A 15691-nucleotide genomic window follows, 5' to 3' on the forward strand; every position below is an offset into this window, starting at 1 on the left:
CGGCATGCCGGCTCACTGTGAAGTCACAGGTTTTGATGGCGCTTAGTTATAATGTGGCATCTGGAATTGCTTGGGTCTAATAATAATTTGTGTTGCGTTCTAAGGCACGCAAGGTTTTACAACAGCCGGTTTCAAAAAAAAAAAAAAAAATTCGTGGGAAGAACGTGACGAAAATTCGCGAATAAACTCTGAAACTCGTGACGCCGGACTGACGTATACAAATGATGAAGTTGCGTCGCGAAATACGAACATGAAAATTCGACTTTTATTTGCTGTTCACATAAGTAACCTGTGATGGTGAGCTTCAAGGGCCACTCAACAGGCCCCAGAACTTTTCTTGCCCACCAATGGTACTAAGCAACATCGGTGGACAAAACCGCATGGGCCTGTGTTGGTAAACTGTGAAGGGGTATCTTATCTCATTTTGTGCCTACTTGCGCAGGGGACTCGCCATTGGAGGATGAAGATGGTCAGCCAGAAGACGCAAGTTCAGAGAAAGGTTCGATTGTGTGCATAGCTGCATGCTCTGTGTAGATACGTAGCTTTGTTATCGCGAACTTCTCCTGACATTTAACCTCTGTCTGCGCACCTGAACTCTTCATTGCTCTGCGCACACGCGGCGTTCATTTAAGGTCGATTTGCGAGTTCCAAGTGAGTGCACCCTTGTGCCTGAAATTGGTTTACCGAGAACCGGACATTATTGTGATGCAGCAAGATGGCAAGTTCGACCAGCTTGGTTACGTTCATAATAAGAATTTTGTTGAAGTGCACCGAAAACACACAGAAAGAAGAGGCTGACAAGGAAGATGCACCAATGACCGCCTTAGAGAACACCACGCATCTGCTAAGGCATCAAGCAACACTAATCTCGCAGATCACTGCAAAAACTGCGGATGTTAGCCTGTGTTCAAAGAAACCGAAATAGTTTTCGACATAAGCATCAGCGGACACGCGAGATAGCGGAATAACACCGTGTTAGGGAAGCCGCAATTGTGCGACAAGATAAAGAATAGGCGTATCTTGATACGTAGTGCTTGCGATATCTAATAAATGACAAATATCACCGAAAATTTTATTTACAATGCGAGTGCCTTTTTTGTGCCCTACTGTGTTGCACACGAGCGAAGAACCTTGTATCCGCTTTAAATACCTTTTTCTTAATAATAAACTTGAGTTGTGCGAGTACGCGCTGTCCTTGTCAGCCTCTTTTGTCTGTTTGTGTTCGGTGCGCTTCAACGAAATTCCAATTAGCGATGCACTTTTTTTAGCGGAAGTTCTCTTGCAGGTTCACTTCCGGAGCAGGAAGAAGGGCGCGCGGACACGCCGTTCCCAGAGCTTCTCGCGGAAGCGAACGGCGAGTGGGCGGCGGCGAGCGCCGAGGATTCGGCGATGGTGGCCGACGACACGGCGACGGCGGCGAGCGAGCCCCGGGGAAAGCCCAGTCCCGTGCACATGGAGCAGGCGGAGCTGGGCTCGCAGGCAGCCAGCGGTGGCGGCAGCACGTCCACCAACTGGTCGTCGCCCATGTCGACCGAGACCTCGTCCACGTCCAGCCACAAGACGCCAACGCGGAGGTTGGAGAGGAGGCCTGAAATATGCTGGATGTATCCTTCTTCTGTCGGCGCTCACTTGCGGGAGTAGCCCTGCATTCTTTTGTGTCTGCGGAAGTCAGTCAGTATATACGCCTTCTGCAAGACACGTGGACGCCACAATCTTGGGCTGTGAAGCCTACGTTTTTGTATATCACGACGTCAACCGCCATGAAACATCGTACGCACCAACCCAACCGTTTTCATCCAGCTACACTAACACTGTTCGCTTAGTTGTTAAAGATGCAAAACACAAAGGTTAATGGCCCATCATGGCGGCTCTCCGTAAAGTAGTCTATACACTAACGTTCTTTTGGAGTAAGTAGATTCATCTCTGAAAAAAGTCAAGCTTCAAGGCCCGAGAGAGTAAATAATGTCGCACATTGGTGTTGTGCTGGTAAACACGACGCCCACCTTTGAACATTTTTTTTTCTGATCGGATTTCACTTTAAAGGTAACTCCACATTTTAAAGTAAATCTCTTGTGACCTAACGTGTTTGATTAACCATGCATTTCTTCTGAAACTTTGCGATCACACCACGGCATCTGTAAATGAGCCCTAGTTCTCAGATGTGAAAGAAGACAACATATTAGGAGGAAACACTCAGACAAGAAAGATCGCTTCAGGCAACGACTGCTTTTCTTGGTGCACCGCAAGCTATCTTCCCGAAATGAGGTAACTAGCGAAGAAAACATCAGGGTACAAGCAAGTAAGGCGGTGGAAGTGTTCTGAAATGAATAACACCTGAGAAAGTGAATGTACGAACAGTGCATGCTTGAAATGTATACTTACCACGTAACTACGGAAGCAAAGAAACAAGGATAGAAAAGAGCGCCGACTCTCAACCATGATTTAATAGCGGAGTGGTGTACATATTAGGCGAAAGAAGAACAAAATGCGCATGGAAGGATGCAGGTAACAACCACTGCGGTACAATGTCAGCGAAACTCTTGTCTCTTGTTGAATAATCTGGAAACCAATACACAGCCTAAAAATGATCGAGATAAGCAATTTCTTTTTGCAACAGCACAATTGACTGGGAATTGACACATGTACCGTCAAAGTTACTTATGTTATATGCTTGAATAATCTCACGCGTGGCCTGCAAGTGGTGCTTGCCTATCACCTCGTAATTGACGCTCAAAGAGGAGCACACAGCCGCCGTCTCGGCAGTGGTTTCCGAGGTCTCTTTGAACCGCATTGTGCACATAATTATTGTGCTCTCGTAAACGGTCGTTCAAGCACCTTCCGGTTCGCCCTATGTATATCTTACCGCAGGAAGCGAAACAAGATATACGACACCAATAACACAAAATACAAAGCGCGTTTTGTGTTTCACAGAGCATATTACTCTATTTTCAGCTGTATGATTCAACAACTTACAAAGCTTTGATAGCTTTTCGGGGTGGAAAATACAGCAATGATACCAGCGCGTCTACCTTTTTTTTTTCAGCCAATGCGAAACATTGTGCAGATAAGAGACTGCAACACAGTTCTTAGGAACTGATGAATTTTGAGTCTGAGATCGCTTTTCTTGATTTTTTTATTTGCTTCCAAAGCTTTTGAAGCAAATCACATAAGTAAGTTTGAGGGTACATGTGCAAGTTTCCCATCAATTGCGCTGTTGCAAAAAGAGACTGCGCATTTCGAGAATTTTTAAGCTGTGTATTTGTTTCCAGCTCAATCAACAAGAGACAAGTGTTTTGCTGGCATTGTATCGCAGTGGTTGTAAACTGCACCCTTTCACGCATGCCCATTCTATTCTTCTCTCTTTTTTTTTCTCTATAATGTACACCTCTCCACTGTGAAAGCATTGTTGAAAGTCGGCGCTCTTCTGTGTCCTTGTTTCTTCGCTTCCGTAGTTACGCGGTAACTACTTCTAGTTTGCGCTGTTCGTACATTCAGTTATGTCCTACCAACTTGCTCAAGTTTCCACGCTTCATAACCGTAAAAACAAATACTAATTTTTTTTTGCGTCTGAACTGAGATACTAAGTCCCATCAAATGTCAAGCTGCAAATTTACTACGCACTAGTACATTCAAGACTAGCATACTGCTCCTTGGTGTGGCTAAGAACGACCACTACAAACCTTAATTCTCTGTTGATATTACAAAAGCGTGCTATACGTGCTATATCTAACACTCCCCTTTACGAAAGTGCTCGACCATATTTTAAAATGTACAAAGTATTACCTATAAAACTGTTATACAGACATAAGCTATGTCTAGAGATATTTCACCAGTATAAACTAAGAACATCACTATTCTTGGACACATATTATGTGAAACAAACACCATACGAGCTGAGAAAGAGCCTAATATACAAATATAGATCACGCACGAACTACGGTGACCAACGATTAGCGTCACAAATTGCAAACATTCTAAACAAACACCCAACTATATTACATTTACTGGAAGACGGAATTTCAGCTAGATCATTTAAAAAATAACGAAAGAGTTCCTAGTGGATGAAAGCGATGCTTTTCTTGATTGTAGAAATTTGTAGGTAATGATGTTTTTTGTATTCGTTGCACCTTGTTCATTACTGTCCCTTTGCCTGTTGTTTATTATATTCTAATTTGTCTTGTAGAGCAACTCGATTTCCTAGTCAAGATGTTTCTTGTTAATTTATTTGATAGAAAACATGCCTTTGTTTATATTTGCCACCACTCGAATAAGGACTGCTTATATTTCTATTCTTTTATTCACACTTTTGGCAGTTCCTGTTCGACTATGGTACCCGTGTAAGATAACACGTGATGTTATAATTTTCTGAGTACTGTACTTGCGGTATGTTTCTGCTTTGCTGCCAGGGTGGCACGACCTAGTCAGGCTTTTACTTAGCCTTTAGTCGTGTCCCCCAAGGCAATCTTGTTCAATTTTGCCTTGAATAAAAGCAAAGCAAAGCAAACCAAACCAAACTTTTTGCAGCTACCATTTTGCAAAAACTGGTCGTAATGAAAAAAAAAAAGATGAGCCGAAAAGTCTGCAGTGAAAATAAATGACAGAATTAATTCAGATGTCATTATTCACGAAACGGCACTCTTTGCCCTCTTTTTGGCGACACGTAAAGATTTCTGGCGTCTCAACCACTCGGCTTTCCAGGCTACTCGTACAAAAAGGAATCAAAGAAATAGAGGGAAAGAGGAAGCAAGCCGAGATAGGAAGGTATAAATGAACACTCAAATAAAGGGACGGGGATAAAGAAAGAGAAAAAAAAAAGCAACGAAGCCCACCCATATAAAAATATCGAGAAAGAGGGGAATGATGGTGACGGGCCCATGCTTCGTTGTGCTCATCTTTGCGCGACGTATACTGAAAGATTGTCGCACTTTTTTTTCCTTGGTTAGTTTTATTTTGCACCAGTTGTTGGATTGTTCATTCTAAAAGGATCCCGGTGGCATCACTCTGCTAAGCGTTGAAAGCGGGGGTTTGTCTCTATGCCTACCTCGACAATATTTTGATGGGGCGAAATTTAAAAACGCTCCAACGCTTAGACTTCAGACTGGAACTGCAAGTTCCGCTATCTTGTTTTTTATTAGCCCATCTTGCGTAAACTGGTTCCGGTTCAGGTCATTCCCTTCTCCTTTTTCAATGTCTATGTCTGCTATAGGATGGCGGGGCAACGGCAGCAGCTCTTGCTTGCGGCCGGCGCGCGCAGTGTCCGTTGGAAGTTAGCGTTACATACTACATTATTTCACCTACAACAGCACACTCATTGAAAAAGGACGCAGCACACACCGTGGTGTTGCAAATGGAACAATGTCTAAAATTGCACGTGTACCGCAAACGCACTGATTGCCATATTGAGCCATCTTCCCGCAAGCGGCATCTTCACGTTATAGGATATGTGTAGGAGTTCCTCCACCGTAGCTTACCCATAGTTGCCAAGAAAAGTTTTCCACGAGTGTAGCTTACGTTATAGCCTACCGTCAGACCACTCGTTTGGTCAGTCCCTATATAGTGGACGTGGGGATGACCAGCGACAGATCCACAGAGGCGGGAGGTAGGGGTGATCGCCCACCCCCCAAAACCTTTGTGTGCACCCCCCTCCCATCAGTGCTCGTAGTCTACCTCCTATCACTAATTAGGACAAATGAGTGAAACTACTCTGAGCACAAAATAACAGTATTTATGCTACGAAGGGGTTTTATCTAGTAAAAACAAACTCATGACCCTGCCTCCCTCTCTTATCTTACTGCAGATGACAGCGCCCTCCCCCACACCCCCCCCTACAGCGAGTGACTGGATCCGTCCCTGGCGGTAGAGTATCGGACGCGTTATTTGAAGGCAGCAGGTTCGGATCCCTTCGGTGGCAACTTATCTTTTCGTCCACGTTAGTTCATATTTACAGTATAAAATTACTTCTAATACCATTTCCGACACGTTTCCTGGAATGATTGTTCGTTAGCTCTCATTAATGGCTTGGATTGAATCATAAACTTTGGCTTCGTAATCACTTCTTGGTTAAGTATGCAAGAGCGAGAAGATGACACAAGCAGAAACACCCGATTCTCAGTGTCGATGAGGGAAGATCGCTATGAATGGGGACCACTTTTGGTTGTCTGGTTCATTTTCCAATGCGGCAAAAAAAGAAAACGCCTTTAACGATAGGTAACCCGCAACATGAAGTGCTATGTAAACGTTTCTTTCTTTCAAACTCCAGTGACGTATTTAGGTGTCTTGTCTTTTAGTAACACAGCTTTCTAATTTTGAGACCTGGGAAGTCTATGCGCAACAAAGTCCTGACACCACGTTCTCAAAGGTCAGGGGCTCCAACGTCATTCAATATTGGCGATTTGGTTCGAATAGAAAGGTCAAATACTAGCACAATCTAGCCGAGTATTGAAGGCGCCTTTTCCGCTGACAGCCCAAGGAAAGTGGCCAAACTGGCACAGAGTAGACAAACATAGCAACCCTGGAATCTCTGGTAAAACTTGAACCACCCTTGACGTGCTTATGGCAGTCATGGCTACCAAGGCAACGGCTCATTTAACAACCTCCACGTGATCCGCTCAGGAGAGATACTGTACAATGTGGCGGCTCTGGCTGTCCTCTTCAACCGGTCCAAGCACCAGCAGCGCTTCTACATGGGACACTCTATGGACATCGACTGGTAACAGCCCACTTATTCAAAAAGTCTTGTCCTGCGAGTCCATAAGTTGGCGAGGCACAGGACAAACGTAATATCGCATCTCAATGCTGCCAGCGTTTGGCTTCATAAGAGATCTTGCATGCACCATATGGTTGCAGATGGTGTAGATTTCCAGCAACTGACAAGCTAAACTTTGCGTATGCGCCAGTGCGGTTGGCTACAAATCCTATTTAGTGATGTAGCGTACCTACTAGAGTTGATAGCTTAAGCTTTCAACTATAGGACACCTTCAGTGTCAAGTGTAAATTGTACCCCGCTATAGTGCGTAAACTTAAAATACCGGCTGCTGTTCAATCAGAAGGTATCAAAGGGCACGGTAGTCGCACAGGTAAAATCATACTTTTATTGAATTGTCCTTCCCCGAGTTGAGTTTACAGCAAAAGCGTCAGTTTTAATGAATAAACTGCCAAAACAAGTTGTTGGTCAATGCCAAGCAGTTAAACAATCCTGTTTTACAGTACAACAATGTCTACATTCTAGGCACTACACAATCTTTGCAAAAATTATACAAAGCGAGCACTGTTTTCGACAAGGTTTCTTTCTAGTGTGCATTAAAAATTTGGACAAAAAATTATCTGTAGTCATATCTGCTTTAGCCCCAACGCTTTGTAATCACGGTGAGCACACGCACAGGTGTTTAAACTTATTTGTTTAAGTTGACGCGCAGTTCAATGCGTTCTTGTTTTTTCTGCAGTTTCCACATACATGACCTACTTGAACTATAGGACAATGGTTTGAGCGAGCATATCTTGCATTTTATTGTGAGAGCAATTATGTGGACACTCTCATCTAGACTTTGCCACCGGAGTAGCCGTCATTCATCGTATACCTATACGTATCTATATATTGTTACCAATAAATATAGAGTTTTGTATTGTAAAGACTATTTATTTAGGGCGAACCTGTGCCCGTAAACTCCAAACTAAATGGCCGGCCAAATATGTCTCTTGCTCGCTATCAAGAACTTCGTCTGCCTCTTCTTCTTTACCCCTCGAGACTCGTGCCGGTGTCGTGGCGTAGCATCGTAGCACGTGCAGGACGGCGTTCCATGGCACAGTTTTTATACCACTTGTGTGGCGGCTTTCACGAACGCAAATTGTTGCATGCGTCTTATACGAATGTCGAACGGCGGCAATAAATGAAAACGCAAGAAAAAAGATAATTTAGAAAAAGACTCCGGTACACGGAATCGAACCTCCCACCTCTGAATTGCGAGTGCGAGGCGAAATTAAGCCACGAAAGAGCACCTCTTTCAACCTGAGCACCTCTTCCAACGTTGCAACGGCAAGCTATTTATATCTACCACTTCCTGCTGGCGATGAGCACCTCGGGGACCTACTATCGTGTTTTCAGCATTACCAGCGTGATGGCGCTGTGAGGGCGCGTCACGTAAGGTCCCTAGATGATACAAATTTGTTTCATCTAGGGACTTTAGCGTCGCCAGATCGCCACGACGCTGCGGTGCGCGCTCTCATAAATTACACGCGCTTTGCTCCGCGCAGAGGGGACGCCCTCACGTGCGCTCACTTATATCGCGGTGGGAATAATTGTATCATATTGGACGTTCACCGAAACAATTTTGTTGTAGTTACCGGGCGCACAATGGTTACTGAACTCGTTGCACAGTCTCCGTTTGCGAAAAACACGCGCTTTTCAGACAGCTGAGTATCAACTGAGACGCTTATTCGCGTTCATCTGTACCTGTGAGTACGTTTCGTGCGTCATTTCTGCGTGAGAAACGCGGGGCACGTTTTGACGTGCTAGCCATTCTTCGCGCGACCATCCTAGTTATTGCTCTAGCGTTCATTGCTTCGCTTTGCGACAAAACTTTGACGGTTTTTAACTAAGGTTTTTATAAACTAACTTTCGGTAATTCTAAACTAAGAATACTGTGTAACGATGGCTGCGTTACATTGTTGATCACCAGAGATGGAACAGTTAGCAAATAGCTTGACAAATAACAGCTTGCGAGTATAGACAAGCCTTCCTTACAAGTTACCTCTCTCTTTTTTTTTTTAGCTTTACTGCTAACTTATATCGCTAAAATACGCGTTTTAAAAGCACCGGCTCTGAAGAAACCCATAATAAATTTGCATGCGCTGCTTTTCTCCGTACAGTTGCGCAATTTGGGCCCCGCAGTAGGCGTATACGAAACTGGCTGCGAAATGAACTTGAAGATTTGTTGGTCCATGGCCTTCAGGTTCCCTTCGCGCTTCGTGTGCCGTGTCAATTTTAATTTTGTGTTTTTTCGCCCTGCGCTGCACATCCTTAAAATGATGGCAGTATAAGTTATATTTTTCTTCGATTTTCCAGCATTGCGTACAACTACAACGAAGACGTCGCGGCTACGGGACAGGGCGCTGGCTTCAATCACGCACCTCCAGTAAGCTTTACATTATTGTGATACTCTGTTACACATTTAGAATGCGTGTGAAGCACATGAAGGGAGTGCTTTCTGCCGAAAAGCGTGGAACAAATAATACACTGGGCTTTAGTGGGCCCTGCACAAAGGTGCACATGATGGCTGCTCGTAATATTCAGGGCCCTTTGAGACAATCTGGCAATGTACACAAAATCAAGGGCAGCCGCTGCGTTCTAGACTTGGGGCGATCGTACATCGTCATTTGCTATGATACCGGGTGCCGATCCACACTTCAGGACATGCATGGTTATGTACAGCTTTCAGTGCAATAAAAGACGCCCGCTCAAAACATCCCCAGTGACTGTGTGCTTCGTATACTTGGATGTCTATATGCCCTCAATACAACTCTCTGATATTACAATGCTTTTGAATCTGACAGCGTCCTTTTTATCCTTACCCCCTACCCATTCGTTTCGCTCATGTAGTGCATACTTTTGCATAAAAGTGAAATAGTGTAGGTGGATACGCACAGCTTTATAGTTCTTCAGTAAGACTGCATGCTATTCTACATACCAGCATGCGCTATATTGATCCGACTGAAATAAATAGCAAAAAAATTGGAACTGCAATGAACGGAGTAATATCGGCCCTGCAGTTCACGACACCACTGCATCTCATCTAGTATAACGAAATTGCCCGACGAAATATTTCACTGTAGAAAAATCATTTGCACCAGTCCTCGATGTCACTCAGTAGAAAATACGCCGGCAACTTAGTTTGACATACCAGCACTTGTTACGAAGAGCATTTTGCAGATTTGGGTAGACGAGAAAGGCTATAATTCACCATGACATTGTTATGTATCGATTCTCACATAATGAAATGTACTGGCGGGGAATTGAATCCTCTAAAAAATAGCGTATTCTCGATGCGCATTTTGCCAGTTACTTCTCTTTTTATTTTTTCAGGCCCACATTCGCATTTGGAAGACCGACACGCTTGAAACACTAGCGGTTCTTGGGGCGGGAATCATAAATGTAGGCCTGTCTTGCCTTGCATTCTCATATCAGGTGAGATACATCACGTTGGTGTACGAAAAACTTTGCCCAGTTTTTATTTCACAATGATGACTTTCGCTGCATAATGCACGAGCCTTTCCACAATTTTGTATTTTGTAGACTATTTCACTTGAGACACATGGGAGCCGCCATCGTGGTCTGGTATGTTGATGTTTTCTTGTTTTTCTACAGTGTGAGGACCGTGGAACATCGTTTTCGTGCGTCTACCGTAAGATGCAAAACACAAACGCCCAATATGGCAGACCCATGCAATAAATAGTCCCGCCAAACTAGAGGACTGCCTGGGCCAAGCTCGTGGGTCGGGTTCGGAAAAGTAAGCAGGTGTTAACTTGGACCCGAGCCGGACCTCAGAACTTCGGGCTTTTGTCAGGCTCAGAGCGGGCCCGAGTCCAGCCCATGCTAGGTTTGGTTAAGCTGATTGACTGATTGATTGATTGATTCATTGATTGATATGTGGGGTTTAACGCCCCGTACCACCACACGATTATGAGAGACGCCGTGGTGGAGGGCTCCGAAAATTTCGACCACCTGGGGTTCTTTGAAGTGGTTCTTGAGGGAAAGGAAGAGAAAAGTGAGCCCCGTTATTGTCTGCTTCAGTGAGCGACACCGCCACAGAGCTCACAAAGGGATGGGGGTAAGGAGGGATAAAAGGGTAGAAGTAAAGGTATAGGAAAGAGGAAGAAGAAGCAACAACAAACTGAGGGGATAGGAGAGACAGGAAAGATGGAAGAACGGTCACTGGAGTCCGAGGACGGGGTACACTTGCGAGAGATGGTGTCGGCGTCTGTAGATGGCGTAGAGCAGGACCAGTAAATCAGAGCTGCGCTGTCGTCGAAGGTCGTCGGCGACAGGAGATGACGTAGGACGAGCCCAGTCGGCCAGCGCTACGATGACGCCGAAGGTCGCGAGCGCGCGGAGCGCGCGGGCGCACAACCGGTCGGCACGAAATCCAGGGAGCGTCTCACCTGGGGTTCTTTAACGTGCACCCAAATCTGAGTACATGGGGTTGAGCTATTTTATTGCCATAAAACCCCACATTTTGTTTGTGTTAGTGACAGCAGAAAGTACTAGTCATTGTGGTTTCTAGTTTAATAATTTCATAATTTGAACTCAAAATCAAGGGCGCGCTTTTGATGACAATGTGCGAATATTTTTTCTTAAAAAGGTCGCACCTTCACCACGAGGGCTAAACAGTGAATGTGGTAGCGGGAATAATTTATGACGGAAGTTTCTCTAGCAACGCACTCCTTTAGGAAGCAAAGTGAGCCCCGTGCTGTCTGCGGCATCGACGAAAACATCACTGTGACAGCGCAATTATCTTGTACAAAACTACGAGCGATCTGCAGATTTCTCGGGCTGAGAGATACGCGAGCCGTGGGCAGTCAGAGTGCGAATTTAATTCCGGAGGCGAGTGTAGTGACCCTTGCCTCACGCAACGAAAGATGCACCGAGTGGGTCTTTTCTGCTTGAGCTGCAATTGATGGCACCTCTCGCACGCTACAACTCGCACAGACACGACGACGCACGGGATGATGTTATCAATTTAATAGCAAACATCATGGCGGTGCCGCCACCGACGGCGACGATAAAAATTTACCGAGAGAGGTCATATATATTTTTATCGCACTGAAAATGTTTGTAGAATAGTCTCTACCATGCCACCACTTTTCTCGTGCATAGATAATGGGATGCACGACTTTTGCAATCGTGTGTGAGAGAGCAAAAAAAAAAGGCATTATCTTGAAGACAATCACCACAGAGCCAATCGTAGTAAGACGGTAATAGGATGCCTGTAAACGCAGGTTATTGGACGCTAGACAGAGCATAGTCACGGCTGAGAAACTTTTCATGGACGGTAAACTGCACGACACACGCAACAAAGCCGCAGCGATAGACATTAGAATCTGCCCAAAGTGGCGCTGGTAAAAACGCCACCACCAGCGCCCTCAAGCCGTCCGCAAGCGAATGTGAATTGGCCAGCATAGAACACCCCTCTTCCTTACGTAATTTCCGTGACAAACGTGCGTCACTGAAGTCTTGGTGGACCCCGGCATGAAACACTTTCGTGTTTAAGAAAAGATGGCTCGAGGAAATACGTATATATTATCCCCGAGAACGAACACTGGCGTCGCTACGGTTGCGGCAATGTGACGTCACGGTGAGGGCGCGCCTGCTCCACCAGCACTTGTTGCCTTTTTCTGGGCCCGCCTTTTACACGCTTTTTAGCGATACGTTGCGATCACTCCTCAATTTCGTGACACAAATTTTCAAGATAGAAAATGCAAGCTTTCACAACTAGTGAACGTTTTTGAAACTGTTAGAAGTTTCCATAATTTAGCTTAGGATATGCAGACTACCGTACGAACGAAGGATTTACACATGAGAATGGTGATACAGGAAAATGCGTTCGTTGTTTGTATCGCGTACACCACAGAATGGGTGCTAAAAAAATCTAAGTGGTGCTGACGTGATTACGACTAGGCATAGACTCCGGGATTATAACATATCGGTGCCGAAGTATCACAAAGAAAATTGGGACATTTTCAATTCACTGAATACATTGCGCTTTACCGTGCAAGTTACGCCCGCATCTGGGAATAATCTAAATAATTTGAGCTGACTGCACTTGCTCCAGCAGGAGACGTTACATGAATATTACTGTCATAAGCCATCGCTTAACATATTCGTCAAACAAACAAAACAATACTGCCGCTCACAGAATGATTTCGGAAATAATGAGATATTTTCCGCTTATTGGGATAATATGTACAAGTTTCTTCTCGACAGTTGCCAGAAATTATGTAGTCATAAAACTCTCATTTGTGAGAAATGCAGGAGTGTTCTACCACCGCGTCACAAACCCTAAAGGGTGCTTCACGTGGGAGCACCGCTGATAGCAGTAAATTCAACCCAAACGTCAGAAAATATAAATGAACTTTTTTTCAGGGGCGAAGCTTCTCATAGCGGCACCCGTTCGTCCCTCGTAGTCGTAGTAGTAGTCGTAGTGTGTAACTAGTCTTACATTTTTACCTCCAAGTTGGTGCTGGTGAGAGATTTCTTCTGTGCGTTGTTTAACAATAAAAAATTTGCAGCGTGCGCGTTATCTAACCGCCGAATTCTCCCGTCTCTCATTCCCCCTTAGCAGTCATTGGCATGTACATTGAGCACTATATGACAAGAAAGGGTTGCTACGTTATAATCGCTGGGCGTAACCTCCTTGGTTTTAAAAAGGTTTAACGAGCGTTGAGCCGCAGAGCCATGAATACAGTGAACTAGTATATACCATGAACTCGAGGTGGTTAAAGGTGGGAAGTGAACCCGAAGCGCAAGCCGTAAGAAAGTGTGCGTGTGCCACCTCTCGTTCAGTCCTTGGAATGTCCGCTGGATGGCGGTGCATATGGCGGGGCATATGCGGAAAGGGGACACTGCGGTAATGAGGGAGATAGGTTAGATTTTAGATTCAGTAAGGAAAAATCAGCAGTCATGGTTTTCAATGACAACGAAGGTAGTGAGCTTAGGATACAGGAGGTCACGCTTGAGATAACAGATAAATACAAATATCTGGGCGTATGGATAAGCAATGGGACCGAGTACCTGAGGGAACACGAAACATACGTTACGACTAAAGGTAACAGGAATTCACCAGTGATGCAAAATAGGGCACTGTGGAATTACAATAGGTATGATGTTGTGAGAGGAATATGGAAAGGGGTCATGGTTCCTGGGCTGACGTTCGGCAATGCGGTCTTGTGCATGAGATCAGAAGTTCAAGCAAGATTAGAAATTAAGCAACGTGGAATATGTAGGCTTGTTTAGGGGCTCACGGGAATACACCAAATCAGGTAGTACAAGGTGATATGGGATGGACATCATTTGAGGGCAGAAAAGCTAGCAGCAAGATAAAATTTGAGAAGCGATTGAGATAATTGGGGGAGGAGCGTTGGGCTAGGAAGGTTTTGAGCTACTTGTACATGAAGAATGTCGATACAAAATGGAGGAAGCAAACCAGGAAATTGACTGGTAAATACTTAGAAAACAGCAGGTGGCCAAATCAAAAAGAACTATCGGTTAAGAAGAAAGTGAAGGAAACGAAGACTGACATGTGGAGAATGAGCATGATTAAGAAGTCCGCACTAGAGATCTATCGAACTTTTAAGCAGTAAATTGCCAAGGAAAGGATCTATGATAATACTCGGGGTAGTTCTCTACTGTTTGAGGCCAGGACGGGAGTACTGCGAACCAAGACATATCGGGCCAAATACGAAGGGGTAGACACAGTATGCAGTGCGTGTGGAGAGGAAGAAGAAACTGCCGAACACTTGATAATGTTCTGTAAAGGGCTTTACCCTATAGTTCAGGATGATGGCGCAGAGGTTTTCAAAGCACTGGGGTTTAGGGACCGGGAGGGCAAAATATACTTTAAGCGGGTAGACTTAACTAGAAGGAGGTTATCTGATTAGTGGCTAAAGTCAAGGCACGAGTGAAAATTAAACTCTTCACTGCAAAGTACGAATCCTCAAACTCACTTTTTAAAGAAAAAAAATAAATCTAGTTTTTGCTTCATTAAGTATTACGGCTTGGTGGCGCTAGCCACCGCCCGATCTAAAGGGTACAACCATATCCATCCATTCATCCATCCATATGATGAAAAGATGCAAGACGGTGGTACTTGGAATATTGAATAGATGGTCGAACGGACACACAGACAGATGCATGGACGGACTCACGGATGGCTGCACTGACGGATGGACGCATGAACGGATGCAGGGGCGGATGCATGGACGAACGCAGGGACGGACGCACAGATGGACGTGCGGACGCACGAACAGACGCACGCATGGACGGGCGAATGGACGCACGGACGGTCACACAGACGGACGCATGGATGGACGGAAGATTAACGAATGGATGGACGGATGCTTCGCCCCACTCTCCATCATTCGCTCCGTGGATATGCTGCCATTTTTTTCTTTTTCTTCATGAAGCAAAAAACCCAGCGCAAAGGCGACACACAAAAAAGGAGGACACAGGTTGTCCTGTGTCATCTTTCTTTTTTGTGTCGTCTTCTGCGCTGGGTTACATTACATTCTAACTCGCCCAGTTACGTACGCTTCTAGAGAACTTTCTTTTTTTTTTTCGATGGTGCACTTACCGACGTTACCCATGCAGTGATGTAACCAGGAAGTGGTGCATCGGGCCTGTGCCCTGCCTCCAAAAATTTTCCCCATGCAGAGGAGGAGGAGGAGGATGAAGAAGAAGAATAAACTTTATTATAAGAAATTAGCAGCTTTAGGTGGCCGGGCCTATATAGGCCTCTAATCAGAAGACGTCAAGGGCTTGCCTCGACGCTGCCTCACGGGCGTGCTGGGTCACCCAGGTTTGGTCGTAAAGTGTGCTTCCGCACATTCTGTGGGAGTGCCCGGCACAGTACAGACACACTAACGCCACGACCCTTTCGTCGAAGCTCCATGAGGCTCTGCGAAGCCTTATGCAGCGAGAAAA

General features: G+C 45.1%; 1 protein-coding gene across 1 annotated transcript in view; it reads left to right on the forward strand.

Moving 5' to 3' along the window:
- The window catches only part of LOC119164034 (echinoderm microtubule-associated protein-like CG42247), an 85454-nt gene that overhangs the window by 57810 nt on the left and 11953 nt on the right, over positions 1–15691 (forward strand). The window contains exons 3-7 of the mRNA XM_037416143.2: positions 443–499; positions 1286–1604; positions 6560–6709; positions 9062–9131; positions 10079–10180. Coding sequence (XP_037272040.2) covers positions 443–499; positions 1286–1604; positions 6560–6709; positions 9062–9131; positions 10079–10180 — 698 coding nt within the window. The remainder of the gene's footprint in view (positions 1–442; positions 500–1285; positions 1605–6559; positions 6710–9061; positions 9132–10078; positions 10181–15691) is intronic.

Source organism: Rhipicephalus microplus, chromosome 3 (assembly GCF_043290135.1).
Source record: "Rhipicephalus microplus isolate Deutch F79 chromosome 3, USDA_Rmic, whole genome shotgun sequence".
Lineage (NCBI taxonomy): Eukaryota > Metazoa > Arthropoda > Arachnida > Ixodida > Ixodidae > Rhipicephalus > Rhipicephalus microplus.